This window comes from Arachis hypogaea, chromosome 18, assembly GCF_003086295.3.
Source record: "Arachis hypogaea cultivar Tifrunner chromosome 18, arahy.Tifrunner.gnm2.J5K5, whole genome shotgun sequence".
In the NCBI taxonomy this organism is placed as follows: domain Eukaryota; kingdom Viridiplantae; phylum Streptophyta; class Magnoliopsida; order Fabales; family Fabaceae; genus Arachis; species Arachis hypogaea.
This window is the reverse complement of record NC_092053.1, coordinates 10,299,554-10,318,154: the sequence shown is the minus strand read 5'-3', so window position 1 is coordinate 10,318,154 and position 18,601 is coordinate 10,299,554. Positions and strand designations below refer to the sequence as shown.

The window sequence follows — 18,601 nt, the reverse complement described above, 5'->3', positions numbered from 1 at the left end:
AATAATGGAATATTATTGAAGCATGCAACTCAAGAGTAGGGAATAATAATTTAAAGAAAATAGTTTATACTTTATAGCTTGTTCTACTGTTTGTTAGGAGGCCGGAATAACAGAGAATTAAGTAAGTTGTTAGTAATATTCATGGACGCGGTTGGTTTTGTTTATCAAGTTTGTAATAATTAAGTTCTAAATTTAGGCATTAGTTCAGACTTAATTAAGATTGCAATATGGTGCTGCTCGATCACCCAAAAATTGTTAAGATTCCAAACAGTTTCTTAGGTGGATCATATACTCTTTAACTTAACAAGAAGCTACACTGCACACCAGAAAATCAGATGACAAATTATGATTGAGTATGGTTTGTTGCAATCTTTGTTTTGAAGTTGGATTTTGAGATAGGACACTAGCGGTGGAGACCTGGGCTCGAATTATTCCGGTAGCCGCATTTTCTGTCTAGAGAAATGTTAGGTAACTAATATTTTTTTTAGTTTTTATCTTATATTTAAACTAACTACTACTCATGTTACATTTATATTAAAATTACTTATTAATATAAAATATATATTAAAAATAAATTAAATTATATACGTCTAATGTCAAATTTTATATTCTAATCTAATTTGTTAAAATATATAGAAAATCAGTTCGGGTAATATTATCAGTTCGGATAATATTATTAATTATTGAGTAACTATTCTTTTGATTAATTTCATTAGCAATTAACTAATTAAGGATAATTAATTCATTTTTTGTTTTTTGATGGATAGAAATAATAAGATACGAAATTTGAGTCTTTAATTTTGATTATCTAAAAATAAATGAGTTTAATTTTGATAAATTGATAGTATAAAATATTATATATAGTCGTACAGTCACATTCGTTTTTTTGGATGACCATTCATATGGTCAATATAAAAAGTAATTATTTTTATTGATGTGACGTTACATAATTGAATGCACGTATAAAACTATTTTACTGATATTGCGTCAAAATTAAATTTATAATAAATATTCTAGTTTCATTTTTAAATAGTGGATCAATGATTAAAAGTTTTAAATTTTAGATCAAGAAAAAATAAAGGTAAACATGGATATAATCGAAGATATGCTTATTACTGGTATTTAATTAACAAAATTTGTATAGTTTTATTCTATTTCTTTGTCACATCTTATATAAAATGAAAAGTTTTTGAGTGAGGCTATACATTTAAGTTTTTTTGACAATTAAGTTTAATTAAATTGGTTTACATTTAATAAAAATCAACTTCATTAATTACTAGTGCATGTGAACATGCTACTTTTTCATATTTTACATTTTTTCTTTGTGCTCTTCTTTCTTTTCTTTGTATTCTTCTTTTTTACATATTTTTTTGTCATCATCGTTCTTTTATTGTTTTGCTATTGCTATATTTTTTTCTTTCTTTTCTTCTTGGTAATTTTTGTAGTATTATATATGATTTTTTATTTTTTTTTTATTTTTTTTATTTTTATTCTTGTCACGAAGATAAAACAAAAGAATTATGAGAAGTTAAACAAAAAAAAAAAGATGATTATGATAACGAAGAAGAAAAAGGGGATCAGAGGAAGAATTTTGAGTTATACAAAATTTATCAAAAAATAATACCGAAATTTTTTTACCGTGACATAAAAAATTTTTTAGTTACACTTATTAGATTAAGTTCTTGCCATAAACAAAAATAGGACCGAAATTTCATAATTTTAATATCAAAATTTTGTTATAAAACACAGAAATATCTTCTTTAATGCTGCATTTTTTTGTTTCTTATTCTTCTTTCTTTCTTTCTTTCTTTCTTTTGCTCTTATAAGTCTTCTTTTAGGAGTATTACTTCTCATATTAGACTTGAATGAACATGTATTACAATCTTATTTAGTTGAATGAATGCAAATTTATACTTAACTTATTGGATTGAATTATTGCTAGAAACAAAAATAATATCGAAATTTGTTTAAAGTAGTGATACCGAAATTTTGGTATCAAAACTAAGATATCTATATATTATTGTTAAGAAATTTTGGTGTTATTTTTCTGATTAATTATGTATTGTTGAGTTAAGAAATTAACTAACATAATTGATGATGACAAACATTAGTTTATTGGGCTAATTATTAAATTAGATTTGTTCACTTTGTTTAAGTGATGCAGGCCAAAGAAGTAATATTGCGGCAGTCCAATAGTATGGAGATCAAATCAGAAACAAAAATGGGCTATAAATCACTTAAAGTCCAAATTGATTGAGCAAAGAAATCGCTTGGGCTAATTAGAATCAAAGCCAACCCAAGCCCGAATGAAAGTTCACTCAAGCTCATTCTTCTAAGTTGTTGCCTCCAAAGCAACGTTCACTTTTTCTTTTTCGATCGGAACTAAGAGAAGTGAGAGAAAACTTCATTCCTAAGTCTTTCATCAAAGAAGAAAAGAAAGAGAAAGGCTAAAGAAAAAAGGTTGAGGTCTAATCACCCAAATTCACCCATCTTAGGCTAAGGCAGAAGTTAAAGGTAAATTATTTCCTCTTGCATGCATCGTGCTTTCTTCTCCTCTTCCCCAACTCTTTGTCACTCTAATTTGGGATAAATAGAGAAAGTGATCTATGTTAACAACTGTTGTAAATCAATGGCCAATTTTATTTCTTAGAGACAAAGTAGTATTTCAAGGGTTCAGATGTGGGATTGCCATTGAAAACTGTTCTTAATAGCTTCCCTGAGGCTTTCGGTCAAGCAAGAGAAAGTCAAACTCACATTTCTAATTTGGGGATTAACTGAAAAAGTGAAATAGTAAGTTAGTAGCACACAGCTCAAGGGGTTGACTTGGAAGAGAGCAAATCAGCATCATACAAGGAGATACAAAAGAAGATTTTTCTTCCTTTAGAAAAAAATGAGAGAAACCCAATTTTGAGGTTATGTTCTGAGAAGAGTTCTCTGAAAAAGTTCATCAACTTGGACAGTGTTTTCTAATCAAAAGAGCATTCTTCCAGAATGAGAAACTAAATCAGAGGCATGCAAATCTGGTTCATCGCATAGCAAAGAGGCTGTTGAAGCATCAATCTCCTTCATGTTTTACAGATTGTAATTTTCTTTTCAATGTTCATCTGTTTATAATTTCTTGAGGTAAAAGGTTGAATGAGAGAGTTCTGGAAAGAGCCTAAGAGTGGAAAGAGGCAGAGAGAAACACTTGAGTGAAAAGCCTAGAGTGATTTCAGATTTCTTTAGGTTGATTCTGTGCCTTGTATCTTGTACTAGTGAGGTACCCATTTCTTAGTTGGGTGAGCACTAAGAGTAAAGAGTTAGGTATTAGCATAGCCAAGTCAAGTTAGGTTAGAACTTGATAAGAAAAGGATTGTGTCAATTCTGTGGAATTGGTGTATGTAATACTTTAACTATAGTGAAAATTCCACTACTGTTGTGGTGGAGACTGGGTGTAGGTTGCATTGCACAAGGCAACTGAATCAGGATACAGGATGGTGTCAGCTTCTCTCTTTCCTTCTCTGTTCTGTTTTCTGAAATTCATGAGATAAAATGAAATTGTATCATAAATTTTCTGCTGCTGAGTTCGAACAGAATCCAAGTGAAAGTTTATAAGTTAAGACATATTTTATTAAAGTAAAAGAAAGTCATAGATTCAACCCCTTTCTCTAAGCCTTCTACAACCTTCATGTATAATTTAAAAGTCTTCTTCTTCCACTTCCTTATTTTTCGCTGCTGCTTCTTCTTCTTTTATATTTTTATCTTTTTTATTTTATTTTTTTATAATTATTTTTATTTCACTCTCTAATGACAATGATAACGATGATGATGATGATGATGAATGATGAATGATAATGGAGAAAGAGGAAAAGGAAGGAAGAGAAAAAATTTAAAAAAAAGAAGGAGGAGGAAGAGAAGGCGGTGGCGGTGGTAGTGGTGGTGACAACAACGACGATAATAAAAGAAGAAGAAGAAGCGGTGTACGAAAGAGAAAGATAAAGAAATGCGCGTGAATATAAAAAATAGTTATACAAGTTGGTTGGTCTTAGTTAGATAAATCACTTGATTGTGGAGCACTTTTAAAAGTTTTTATATAAAAAAATAGTTTGATACACATGCAAGAGTAGATTCAGGGGCGGAACTATATAGAAAAAAAGGGAGACAATAGCTTCCTCTAATTTTAATTTTTTTACATATAAAAAAAATGCGCGTGAATATAAAAAATAGTTATACAAGTTGGTTGATCTTAGTTAGATAAATCACTTGATTGTGGAGCATTTTTAAAAGTTTTTATATGAAAAAATAGTTTGATACACATGCAAAAGTAGATTCATGGGCAGAATTATATAGAAAAAAAAGGGAGACAATAGCTTCCTCTAATTTTAATTTTTTTATATATAAATTATATATAAATTTCAGTTTAATTCTCTTTAAAATTTTATTTATATTATTTTATTGTGTAAATATTTTTGGCTCCTCTAATATTTCATTTAACTCCCCTTTTGAGTAGACCTTGTATTGCATTGGGCTTAGAGAATAGCTGTATCAAAAGAGTATAATATAATTATATCAATAGCAAATTTTAAGCCTTTGAATCTATATAATCTTGAAGTCATATGAAGATAATTTAATAATTATTTTAATTTTTTTAAAAAGTTTTATATAAAGTGTAAATTAAATATTAATTTTTTTATTCTTTTATATATTTAATATATTAAAAAAATATTTTTCCCCTTTCAATTTCTTAACCAGTACTTTTATTCCTTACAATTAAATCCGTATATATTCATCAAATTTGATAGGATTTATTACCTTTATTTAGAGTTTTAGACAAAACCTGATGAATGAATAATTAATTGATAAAATCATATAATAGTTAATGAGCTAATTAATCAATGAGAAAACAATATCCCATGCATGGACTATATATATATATATATCTTAATTAAGATCGCGCCTTAAATACATGGCAAGAAGAAGGAGAGTATTAATGGCAGTCACACTCACCATCAGACCCTCGGTACCGAATTTATTTGCCGAACTACATCCTACACACACCAAACATTAACTAACTACTAATTTTTATTTTCATTTTTACCTAAGAAAAATAATCTCATTTTAAAAGAACATTTTTGTCTACTTATACAATCTTACTTACTATATTATTGCCAAATACCATTTTTTTTCACGTTTTAGTTAATCTTATACTAATAATATAGAAAAGTTATTGTTATTTAATTAGTACCTTTTATCTAGATAAATTAATTTCAAGATAGATCCTGATAGTAAATGAATTAAAAAAAATGAATAGCAAGAAGAAGGAAAATTGCAAAGAAATGAATGGAGTAGTGTGCAATGAAGGAAGGAAGCGGAGGTTGCATTAATGGTATGTGGCGATAGATACGTGTGCTCGATCGTATTGAGTAGTAATCACGTAAAACAACCAACTTGCCTTTTAAGTCCTTATTACCCTTCTTCATTCCCATGCATGGAACAATTTACAAACTATGTATATGAAGTTCGATTTATCTTGTGACTAAGTGTATATATGTATGTGAATAATGTGATCAATATAATCTCCTTCGTCTTATTAGCTTACGCACCCTCTTTCATGTGAACTGCTTCATTAACTATATATCAATATATATATGTATATATATACTTGGCCTCTTGGCCCCATCTTCCTTCCATTCCTCTATACTTTTAATTTTTGTACCTTAGTTACCTATATTCTCATCTCATATATATTAGGTCCATTTCAGTGCAGTAGTCAGTAGAGTAGTACATATACTCAGAAATGATCATGATCATGACCACCACCATGACAAGGACCTACTTTTGTGCTGCTATATTATTCACCCTTCTAATGCTAATGGCTTATAGTCCCGCTACAATCTTTGCCAGGCACATAACCAGCTTTAGTTTGCGTAAGTAACTCATTCTTCTTACTTTTAATATTTTAATCATTGCCTAAATTTATACTAGTCTATCTTACCAAGTAATTAAAGAGAAATAATGTTATATTTGTCTAAGGAAAAGTCTAGGGGCCAGCAATTTTGTTAAATTCTGGCCAACATGTAACCAGCAAAAAAAAGTGAGCCATTGGATGAAATCTCACACCAATCTCACACCATTAAAACCATAATTGATAACTATTTGATGACTACAAATAACAAAAATTGCTGGTTCCCTAGCATTATTCTTTGTCTAAACTTAATGTGCTATTTATTTTTTAAATAAAATGTATCTACGGGATTATGAGTCTAATTTTTAGAGTTTTTTCGTTTGGTTAAATATGTTTATTGTTAGTTGCATCATGAAATAATTTTTAATATCTCGATTTTTTTTTCTAATATTATGTATCTAGTCTCTCTCTTATGGATATATATATATATATATATATATATATATATATATATATATATATATATATATATTATTTCGGAGTTATCTAAAATTGAAGATTTGGATCTAAACGTGAAGTCCAACCTTTTTAAAGTGTTGAGTTTGTCGTCTATTCTGGTATAACGAAATCATCCCACGTCTTTGAGTGAAAATAAGAGGTAGTACAAGAGTTCTGATACTTAAATTAACAAAAATTTAATGCAATTTTATAAGTTATGGTTTTGTAAAATATATTTTAGTCATTTTGAACCTAACTTTAAGTCGTGGTCCACGACATAAAAAATTACCAATTTATAAAATTCATCAAATATAAAAAGTCATTCTTCCAAAGCAAAATATTTATATTTATTTAAAAAAGAAAAAGGTATTGTATTTTCAAGAAACTATATATATGATAATGATTATGCAGATCAGTCCCTTTTTGATTATCTATACCGCGAAGCGGAGCCTCTTATATTGAGAGGTAAGGGGCAATAAACCCCCATATTTTTTCTCTTATAAATTATATACATATAATCTCCAAAAAATTTTATTTAATAATTTTTTTTATTATAAAATTAATTTTTAATTCCTCCATAAGATTTAACCTAACTCAACCCGTTGAAATGGTGGGTTGTGGAAGGTAAAAAGAAGAACTTGATAAAACTTAGAGAAGGGAGAGTGTGTATGTTATTCACAGCTCAATCACCATTCATGAGGAAAATGAGAGTGCAAAAACTGAACTGACAAAGTGAGTCCATGTTGCTATAAATAGTTGCTAACTAACTTTCTCTCTTAGGCAAGCTAACTAATTCACTAATGAGTAGTTCTCTAACTAACACTGTACACTGAAGTGTTAAGTCATGTAACACAACCCCTATCTATATCTAGTTAGTTGTTTAAAAGTGATGCATGAACCTTAATGAAAAAGTCTTGGCCATTTGTGAATTATTATGAAATATTTAATTTGGACATAGAATTGATTTTGTTGTAAAGCAGGTGGCGATGAGCATCCAGTTGCTGTAGTGGCAAACACAAAAGATGGAAGCAATGTGGGGAAAGAGAGGTTGTTTAGGGGACCGGACACTCTACAAGTGGCCGGTTCAAGGTTGCCGGATTGCTCGCGAGCCTGTGGATCTTGCTCTCCATGCCGGTTGGTGATGGTGAGCTTTGTTTGTTCATCCCTTCAAGAGGCAGAGACATGCCCTATAGCTTACAAGTGCATGTGCCATAACAAGTCCTACCCTGTCCCTTAATTAATATTATATAATAGAATAGAATTCAACTCATCAATTCCAATTTCATAACCCGTGTAATATATAATAATAGATTTAACTTTTCCTTTCTTTTTATGCTTCTCCATTTCCAAATTACTCTTTTCTCTTCATATGTTGTTGTTAAATATGTTAAACAGAGTGCTTGAGTGCTATATATGACATGGTTTTTTCGTAATGGTGGGGGAAATAATATTTTCCAGTACTACTTGTTAAGAGTTAATGTTTAATGTTTCTAATTGCATTTGTTTATACAATTTATTATATATGATAAAACTTTAAGCAAATAACATCAGCGTTTGTAGTCCAACGGTTAGGATAATTGCCTTCCAAGCAATAGACCCGGGTTCGACTCCCGGCAAACGCAGTTGTTATTTTAACCAGCCATGCTCTCTCAGTCCTTCCTCTTTGCTGGTTGGTGACGCACTTTGTTTTTTTCTTATTGGATAGAAAAGATGGATTAATGGTTCAGTTTAAGCATTGTATCTGGGCCCAACTTTTATAGTCATATAATAAGTCCACAGCGCGTTCAGCAGAATTGTTCCAAAAATATAAAAGTTTGAGACTAGTAATTTTGGTTAATATTTGGCTAATAAATTCAAAACAATGTAGGTATTCCATAAATGTGAGTATAATTTTTTTTTACGGTATTTTTTAGGCCTACCAGCTAAGGACTAATTCGTTATGGATTGGAGTTTTATTACGAGTTGCTCCATGCATAAGGTTGAATATAAATTTCCAATATTTGTTTAAGCGTACTTGCTTAAGCGAACTAGTGAGCTAATTATTACACCAATTCAATTTGATTTAGTATAAATTATTATCTAATAAATGTTAATTTAAAATAATAATACTTATTGATTATGTAACATTATTTATTCCAAAAAGAACCAAGTTATAATTCAAATGGCATAGTCTTCCACATGAATTTTACTCCATGTGGTCTGCTAATAGGGTTCCTAATGTGCTCTGCTAGGATTTTTATAGCGCCCTATTAGGGTTCTCCCTTCTTTCTTTCTTTTCTACCTTATTCTAATCAATCTCATCTAGCATCTATCACTTTTCTTCTTTTCTTCCACCCTAATTCACTCTCATCTAAATCTATTATCTTATCTATATTCTAATTTTATTTAAAGTCTCCCATATTTTTACAATGAGTGCCTAAAGAAAGATCCAACACCCTCATCAACATGATAGTGAAAGTGATAACAATGATGTGATAGTTCTGACTAATAAAAATATTTCTGAAGGTATTCATGCATGCCATAAAAGTCTCACAGGTAGGATATTTGCTAACTGATCTTTTTCCATTGGTACTATAGAAAATGCCTTCTATGCCATATGGAACAAACTTGAAGGTTTTAGAGTTGTTGAAAAGGCCACCAACCAGTTTCAATTCTTCTGTGATCTAGAAACTGATGTTATTCGGATAGAACATTCCTTAATTATTTAAAAACTACATCTGCACGTTCGTAGATGGAATCAATCTGACGAATCTAACTACAATGTGATCTCTACCTTTTTCGTATGGTCTAAATTCTGGGGTCTGTCTAAACAATTTAAAACTCTAGAGGTAGGCCAAAAACTTGGAGGGAGTCTAGGTGCAATCAGTGAAGTTGATCTTTTTGAAATTAAAGGTAGAGAGGCGTGCATCCTGAAGGTTAGAGTGGAATTCAATGAAGTAAAAAAGATTAAGGATTGCCTGAAATTATCTGATCCTGAGCAAAAATTAATGGAGATAGGAATCAAATATGAGAGAATTGGTATTTTCTGTACTTACTGTGCTCATTTGAGACATTATTCAAAAACCTGCCAAATTCTTATTGAGGATACAGCCCAAAACAGATTCAAGGAAGACAGAATCGGATAAAAGGCAGACGACTGGAAAGGAAATGAGAATCTGGTAATGCAAACAAATCTAGTGCAAATAAGACACAATTACAGTCGAGGAAGAAACCTCCACCATCATGGATACTCGAGAGCTTCTCTAGTCTAAGCATGCAGGGGAACCAGAAAAAATTAAAGAAAAAACGAGATTCAAACATGAGGAAGAAAACTGTGGGGGATTTGGACAAAATAGAGAGTGCCACAGCTGATGTCTCTCTCCCTAAGACATTATTTGATATATCCACTCCAATAAACATTTCAAATCAAGTTGCTGCCACCAATACAAAAGTAAAACAAGGAGCATAATTTGAAAATTTTGGCATGTGAGTCTTTCGCAGGAAGTAAACGAAGGAATTGAGGTAAGGAGAATGTTGAAAATATGAAGAAAATCTGTCTTGAGGTGTATTCTAATGATGCTGTGACGGTGGAGGGTGCTAGCCTTCAAATGGCACCCATGGAGCCATGAAGCTTCTAGTTTTGAATTTTCGGGATTTGAGGAGACCTCTGACAATCCACAATTTAAAAGGGATTTGGAGGTTACTTTTCTCTGTGAAACCAAAAATTAACCTCGACAAGTAAAACTAAAGCTTAAATCTTGCGGGTTCAAAGATTTGTTCATTGCAGATCCATCGGGGGTTACCAGTGGCCTTGCTTTGGCATGGAAGTAGAGATGCAATGTTAAGATTATTAGTTATGACAATTTTTACATTGTGGCCTCGATAGTGAAAATGGGCACTAATGTTTTATTATTGGAGTTCATTTGACCTCTCATGATCAAGGAAGGCGGGTACAGGATCCTATTATTCAAGCATTTCAAGGATGGGTGATAATCATGTGTAATTTTAATGTTATTTCTAATTAGAATGAAAAGCTGGGCGGGGAGTGAAGTTAGCAGTTTCTATCAAATCCTTCAATCTGTTTATTGATGGCAGCTCTCTAATGGATATTGGAATGGTAGGCAGACCATTTACATGGTCAAATCGAAAGTCAGGTCCAGATTCAATTCAGGAACGGCTTGACCGTTTGCTGGTTGGTTCTGGGTGGCAGCAACTATTTCCTAATAATATTATTTTTTGGCTCTTTGAATCAAGTTCTGATCATGCTTCTCTTCTCACTGATTTAAGCTCGAGAATAGAGAGAACTAAATGGCCATTCAAATTTCAAGAACGGTGGTGTTCTAATGATGAGGTAAGACATATTGTGAATGAGATATGGAGGGAGAAAATAGAAGGCGGCCCTATGTTTATCTTATTTCAAAAATTAAAAAAGTGTTGACATAATCTTATATTATGGCATCAGTCTAATAGAATGAACTCTAAAGAGAAAATTGATTCTCTTCAATCTCAATTAGAGGAGCTTCGGGCAGCAAGGGGTCCATGGAGGTAATATCATCTCAAATTTGGAAAGAAAACTAGAAAAGACTCTCCATAATGAAGAGTTATATTGAAAGGAGAAGTTTAGGGTCAGATGGCTTCAGGCGGGAGATCAAAATACTAGTTTCTTTCACTAAAAATTTCGTAACTGCACTCGTCGCAATAAAATATGGCACTTGACCGGAAACCATGGCTAATTACTTTCTTCAAACACTGATATAGCAGCAGTGGCTGAATCTTATTTTAAAGATATTTTTTCCTCCTCTTGTCACAATGATCCAAGACCTCTATTCACTGACTTTAAGGCTAAGGTTACAACTTCCATGAACCGAAAGCTTAGACGCTTGATTACTATAGAGAAAGTCAAACGGGCTACTTTTAGTGTTCACCCTCAGAGTGCCCTAAGAGATGATGAGATAACGGCTAAATTCTTTCAACATTATTGGAACATCGTCAGTAGTGATGTGTTTCGGACAGTTAACAGATTATTTACGGGAGGTCATATATTGAAAAATTTTAACCACACACAAATTTGTCTTATCCCAAGTTCCAGATGCTATAGATATATCCCAAGTGAGACAAATTAACCTCTCTTTTGTAGTTTAAAAAATTATTTCTAAAGTCATAGTTCACTGACTTCAAAGAATGGTGCATAAACTTATCAGCCCTTCTCAGAGTGCTTTTATTAAAGGCCGACTGGTCTCTAATAATACCTTAATTACCCATAAATGTATGCGTTACCTCAAGAACAAAAAACACGGTCTAGAACATGAGATGACCCTCAAATTAGATATGAGTAAGACCTATCAAAGAGTAGAGTGAAACTTTTTGTGGTTTATATTAGAGAAAATAGGATTTGATCCTCTTTGGATTATTTGGATTCGTGAACTAGTGATGACTGCTTCTCATTTTGTGATTGTGGAAGGACAACCTTATGATTTTTTCAAACTACAAAGAGGTCTCTGCCAAGGAGATCTTTTTTCTCCATATCTTTTATTATTTTGTACAGAAGGTCTCTCCTTCTTGCTAGATAAAGAAGAACAAAACAATCTCATCGAGGGTATTCAGATTAACAGGCGTTGTCCTAAGGTCAATCATCTTCTATTTGCAGACGATACTATTCTTTTTCGTAAGGCTAATACTACTGTCTATGGAAATATCCTTGATTTATTAACTACGTACGAGTGCTTCAGCGGTCAAAAAGTTAATCTTGGCAAGTCTGCAGTTTTTTTCAGCCATAACACTCCTCTTGACTCTCGCGCTCGTCTGACTGCCTCCTTAAACATTTCACACGTAGGAGCCCAAGATAAATATCTTGGGCTCCCATCTGTTGTTAATAAATCAAAGAGAGCCACTTTTAACATGGTTAAGGAGAAGATACAGAAAAGAATTCAAGGTTGGAAGCGTAACCTATTATCTGGTGGAGGAAGACTAGTTTTATTAAAGGCAATTGAGGAGGCCATCCCGATTTACACTCTCTCCTGCTTTATATTACCGGACAGTCTAATCTCTAATATTCACTCCTTACTGACTCGGTTCTGGTGGGGTCAAAAAGAAAATGAAAGGGGACTGACTTGAATCAACTGGGACACTAGTTTTGACCCGCCCAAGAAGGAAGGGAGGTCTTGGTTTTAAAGACCTTAAGGCTCAAAACCTTGTTCTGTTAGGCAAACAGTATTGGAGAGTAGCGACACATTCTACTTCTCTATTGGCCAGAATTTACAGAGATAAATATTTTAGAAACGAAAATATTCTAAATGTAGAACCTGGAACACTCCTTTCTTGGAGATGGAGAAGTGTTTTGCAAGGTAGAGATGTGGTGGAGAAGGGACTTACCTGGACAATAGGTAACAGTATAAACATTCGTACGTTTGATAACCCATGGCTGTCTCTCCCATATTCATTCACTGTGCCAACAAATGTTCAACAGTCGGCCATTGTTGCTCTCGAAGTAAAAGATCTGATTAATGAAGAAAGAATTTGGAATCAACCGTTAATTACAGAGATCTTTCCAAGTAATATTTCAACTAGAATTCTATCTTTGAAAATTGAAGGTGGAAATGACACACTCCAATAGACACTGAACAAACAAAAAAAGTATGATCTAACATCAGATTATAGAGTGACATATCTATTCTTGCACCCTCTGCTTGAACTCTGTCCAACTCATATGCAGCAACAAGTCTCCTGGATCAACCTTTGGAAGATGAAGCTCCCTCACAAAATCAATCTGTTTATCTGGAAGTACTTCCATAGTTGATTCCCGATTCTAGCTCAAATTCACCAAAGATTTCCTACTACACCGGCATTGTGTCTCTGTTGCCAAGAAGATGACGAAACAATTCCTCACTGTCTTATGCAATGTCCAGCTATAAGAGATGCTTGGTCCAATAGTTCTCTGAGCTTGTGCCTCCCCACCCATCCAATTACTGAATTTTGGTCTTGGTGGAACACCATGTCAGAGCAGCTTCATTCAATAGGTGATGGTGACAATCGGATCTAACAACTGCTTGCTATTTTATGTTGGAACTGTTGAAAAGTTAGGAATCTCTTTGTCTTTGAAAGAACCAACCAGGGACGGATGTATGTGTGGGATTGTGGGGGCAAGCGCCCCACTATAATTTGAAAATTTTTTTAGTAGTATATGATAATAATATTTATTTGTCCCCACTAAATTATTGAATTTGACCCACAATAATTTTTTATTTCATTGTTGGTACCTGATAGTCAATTAAGAATTTCATATTAGATTTCATTAGAATGATAAATTCTCAATTTAAACAAAATTTATGTATTTTTTTTAAATCGACTCAAAAGAGTATTATTTATCTTTTTTTTATATTAGTTTTACTTTTTTTCGTAACAACTACATTAATTGAAAGAACTTTTTCAACTATGAATCTCAATAAGAGTTAGCTTCTAATTGTATGAGAAGTAAATTTCTAAATAAGAAGTAAATTTTTAAATAAGTATTTACAGATTTTTGTTATCTTAGACTAATTTAGTTGGACTTGGTTAACAAAAAAACTTGAATTATAGCATTATTCTATATAAAAAGAGAGATATTTCGATTGTATTGTTAAGAAAAAAATTACTCAATTTTTTAAAACATCAAACCTAAATAATAAAATTCTAAATTATATGTTATTATTTAAATGACTATTTTAGTGTTTTAATTTGTAAATTAGATATTTTAAAGACTAATCATGTTATATGTACATAGAAAATAATCACTTGTATACATATTGAAATAAAAATACACATTAAAAATAAATTAAACAATACAACATATATTTATATACAAATATATAATGATTAATGAATATTTTGATAGCTAATTTTTATGTACATGTAATATTTTTATTATAAAAATTATTATTATATTATATATATTTTATTCCACTATCAACATTTTTTGGATTCGTCACTAGAACCAGCACTATCCAAACTTCTATTCTTGATGCTTCCAGTAAACTCCTTCGAGATATTCACACCTCCATGTAGCTTCTCATTGAGTTAGTCCATAAAATTTATTCCCTTGAACGAAGTTTACTTTTTCTTTTTACAATTTTCTTTTCTATTTTTCACTGTTAAATTTTTTTTTAGGTGAGATTTATTTAAAAATTTTTTATCATTCATTGTCTCTTGTCTTGATATGGACTCTGTGTTTTATTTACCAAATTTAATAAAGTATATTTTTATCTTTAAAAAAAATAATATAATATCTTCATCTTCCTCTAAAAATTTTGAATTTGAGTCTCACTTCTAATTTTAAAAAAAAAAAACAACAAGAGAGAAAAAAAGAACAAAACAGAAAAGAAAAGAAGGGGGTGGTGTTATCTCCCTCGTTGACTACTCAACTCAAGAATAGTCAAATGTTTATCATTGATTAATTTTATTGTTGACAATGATGCTTATAAATACTAACAAGTCATGAAAAACTGGGGTCACAAATTCCAGGGTAGGAGGGAGCCTACTAAACTAGGATCAGATATTGTGTACAGTCTACATGAGACGCTCACTAAAAGTTAAAAATGAAGACGCTATATATTTGCGAACCAATTGATAATAAATATCGATTATTGGTAGAAGGGCATGAATTTACTTCACCGTCAAAAGGCGATTTTACTATGCCTTCCTCTTACTAATTGTATTAGCATTTACACGTACATCGTTTATACCGTACTTTAAAATTTTTTTCGTGTCTGAAGCTGCTATTGATTTGTACTTATGCTAGTATAATCATTCTAGCATCACTTCCAGCTTATTTTTAACCTGAACTTTATTAATATAACGTTGCAATATGTATGTTTAATTTGGTAATACAAATTTATTTTCATATATAGGATCTTTAACTAAACTTGTGCTTATTTTGAGTATTGAAAAATAGATGATTAAAGATAGCCGAATATAAAATTAACTCATTTTTGGATGTGGCTGAACAATTAGAAACGTAAGAAATGTAAAATTTTTTTATAAAACATAATTTATTTATTCTTTGTAAATTGTTAGTAAATTGGCTTACAATTTGGTTGATTAGTTCCTATGTTAAAGCTTGATTGTAGTGATTTATAATTTAATTGGACAATAAGTGAAAAATGCTTAACTTTGAATTTGATTATGTGAAAGTTTAGATTAGAGTCATTATATTTTGCTTCTCTATTTTACCAAGTTGTTTATTGTTCGTGTTAGTTTTGAGGCTATTAATATATTTTATATTATAAAATTATATTTATCATTTGAGCTCACTTGATTGTTTTCTTGTGCTACATAGTTACATCTTATAATCAAGCGCAGTTTGAATATATGCAGTGCTTTAATAAGTTTGAGAGCTACTGAATTGTAGTGGTCTAAGTTTGGGACTCACAAGTCTTAATCTCACAATGCAAGAATTATAATTTTTCATCGTGTATGTCAACTTCTTGTTATTTGTTAACTCTTGTTTGTTTTTAATATCCATAAACATTGATGTATATATGTTAATGTGTGGAAAATCTATGGAAAAAAAATGGTATAAATCGGGTCATTAGGACATGTTGATTTTTATTATTGGTAATGTTTGTTTGCTTTATTGGTATTTTTTATTAGTAGTATCCTGCCCTTTGTTTTATTATTAAGTTTACTAGTGTAGGCACATAGGTTAGTTATTTAAGAGACGGAAACTATCTTGTCTGATTGTTATTCTCTTCTTCTTTTCTATTTGTAATAGAATATATATGGTATGATAATAAAAATGAAATTTGGAGGTTTTTTTATTATTATAGATGTATTGTCAATTTGTAGGATGTTAAAAACTGACCATCCAATACATTTTACAACACTTTTTAATTTTTGTCAAATGGGTACGATGGTGTTGATGATTACTAATTTACTGAATATAAAAAAAAAGTTGCTACAAGAAATAGTAATTTAATAACAATTTTAAATTGTCGTTAAATATATGATAATAGATTAAACAATCACTGAATAAAGAAAAAATTATCAATTAACTAGTAATTTAGTAACAGTTTTAAACTGTCGTTAAATATATTGTGACGACTAGAACAATCACAAAATATAAGAAAAATGTTCACAAGAATTAGTAAATTAGTGGCAACCGTTGCTAAATATATTGTCAGCAAAATATAAAAAAGTTGTCACAATAATTAATAATTTAGTGATGGTTTTAAATTGAACTGTCATTAAATATAACATAAAAAATACCTTAACAAGTATTATAAATTAGTGACAACTTTATACTTTTAACTATCACAAATAATTTAACGATACTCTTTATCAATGGTGGTCTAAAACCATCCTTATATCACCTACCGATATTTAAAAATTTAGGGACAATTAAACAGTGAAAAAGATCATCGTGAAAATATTATTTTGTTCTTGTGATTCCTGCTGTTAGTGAAGACAATGAGGAACCTTCTACACTTAGTCCTTAAATCTAAGTCAGTTATGACAGCTCAGCACTATTCAGTTAGACTTTAGCTTAACACCTAACTAACTTGTAATCACTCATCTCACCCCTTACTAACAATGTATAAAACCCACTGTAACAAACAGAGAACTCACTTTCCCTTTCACTTCTTCAATGGATTCTCAATTTCACTTTCCTCTGCTCTCTCTCTAATCTCTCTTTCTTCTCGTTAAATCAACTTTAAGGCTTCTGGTACCTTTCATGGTATCAGAGTTCCGATTCTGATCCATGGATCACCACATTCCTTTCTCTACATCAACTCAAGCAGCACAGCAAGCTTCAATGGCGTCAATCACAAACTTTCCAGCCACAATCAAACTGGATGAAGACAATTTTAAAGCATGGAAGCGTTAGGCTCTTGCATGTGTCAAAGCAAACAAATTACAGAGTCACATCACTACAAATTCAATTCCAAGCAAATTCAATTCAGAACAAGATCGAATTGAAGGAAAAATCTCACAAGAGTTTGAAGCCTGGGAGCAACGTGATGAGTGTTTGGTCGCGTGGATGCTCTCTGCCATGAACGAAGTCTTCGTGAACAAAGTTGTTGAATATGACTAGGTGCACGAAATCTGGGAGTCACTGGAAGAATATTTCACAGCCAGGCAGAAATCAAAGATACGAATGTTGAAGGCACAACTAAAGATGATCAAGAAACAAGTACAACAGTAATCGAATACATAGCCAAAATTAACAAGATAGCCAACTCTCTGTTTGCGCTCGGTGCTCCACTTTCAAAAGAGGAACATTTTGATTTTGTGCTAGGAGGATTAGATGAAGAATTTAATGCGTTTCTTACCATGGCAAATTCAAGAATTGACTCAATAACCGTCAGTGAGCTAGAATCCCAGCTTCTTGCACAAGAAGAGGTAAATGAAAGATTTAGAAAATCAGATCTCACCATGGTACATGCAAATCTAGCTCAAAAAGATTCTGGATCAAGCAAAGCAAGTAGTGAATTCTCAGCAGCAGAAGAGTCCTATGAAGGCTACTATGCAAGAGGACAATCGGAAAGGCGAGGCAGAGGACGAAACTCCAGAGGAGGCAGATCTTGGTGGTCAGGAAGAAAACCCCAATGTCAACTCTGTGGAAGAATTGGCCACACAATCTGGAAATTCTTTCACCGATTCATCCAGCACTATCAAAATCCCCAACTTCACAACCTTAATGGTGGCCCTCCACCACCAAATAGTGCGTTCCATCAGCAAACTCCTCATGCTCACTCGTAACCCCTCTATCCACAAAATCAACAATCGACTACTAGCACTCAGAATCCTCCTCCTCAAGCACTGGTCGCCTCAAACAATTTTGACAATGGCTGGTACCCTGACTCTGGAACATCTCATCATCTCACATTCGATCAGATGAACTTACTCAGCAGCTCAGAATACTAAGGACCTCAACAAGTGTTTGGAGGTAATGGAAAATGTATGAGTATTGCTAATATTGGGAGATCTATCATGCATGCATCTATGTCAAACCGAATTTTCAAACTCCAGAACTTGCTTCATGTACCTACCATTTCAAAAAATTTAATCAGTGTCTCAAAATTTGCACTGAACAATGGTGTGTTCTTTGAGTTTTGGCCTTATGTGTGTGCTGTTAAATGCCAGGAGTCCAAGAAGATTCTACTCCAAGGCAAACTTAAAAATGGACTATATAGGTTCACTGACATCCAGATACCAAGTCACATCTGGAAGCCAAATAAAGAACAAGCTTCACAAGCTTCTGATGCT

The 18,601-nt window shown here is 31.9% G+C and overlaps 1 protein-coding gene and 1 non-coding gene across 2 annotated transcripts; both read left to right on the top strand.

Annotated features, from left to right (window-relative positions):
• The first annotated feature begins 5,788 nt into the window (after positions 1-5,788).
• LOC112772267 (uncharacterized) lies at positions 5,789-7,717 on the top strand. Its single transcript, XM_072224756.1, has 3 exons — positions 5,789-5,906; positions 6,794-6,847; positions 7,363-7,717. The coding sequence occupies exons 1-3, from the start codon at positions 5,789-5,791 to the stop codon at positions 7,617-7,619; spliced, it is 429 nt and encodes a 142-aa protein (XP_072080857.1). The 3' UTR covers positions 7,620-7,717.
• A 215-nt stretch (positions 7,718-7,932) lies between these two features.
• On the top strand, positions 7,933-8,004 carry TRNAG-UCC (transfer RNA glycine (anticodon UCC)). Its single transcript has one exon. It is a non-coding gene; the product is annotated as a tRNA-Gly (tRNA).
• Positions 8,005-18,601: the final 10,597 nt, after the last annotated feature.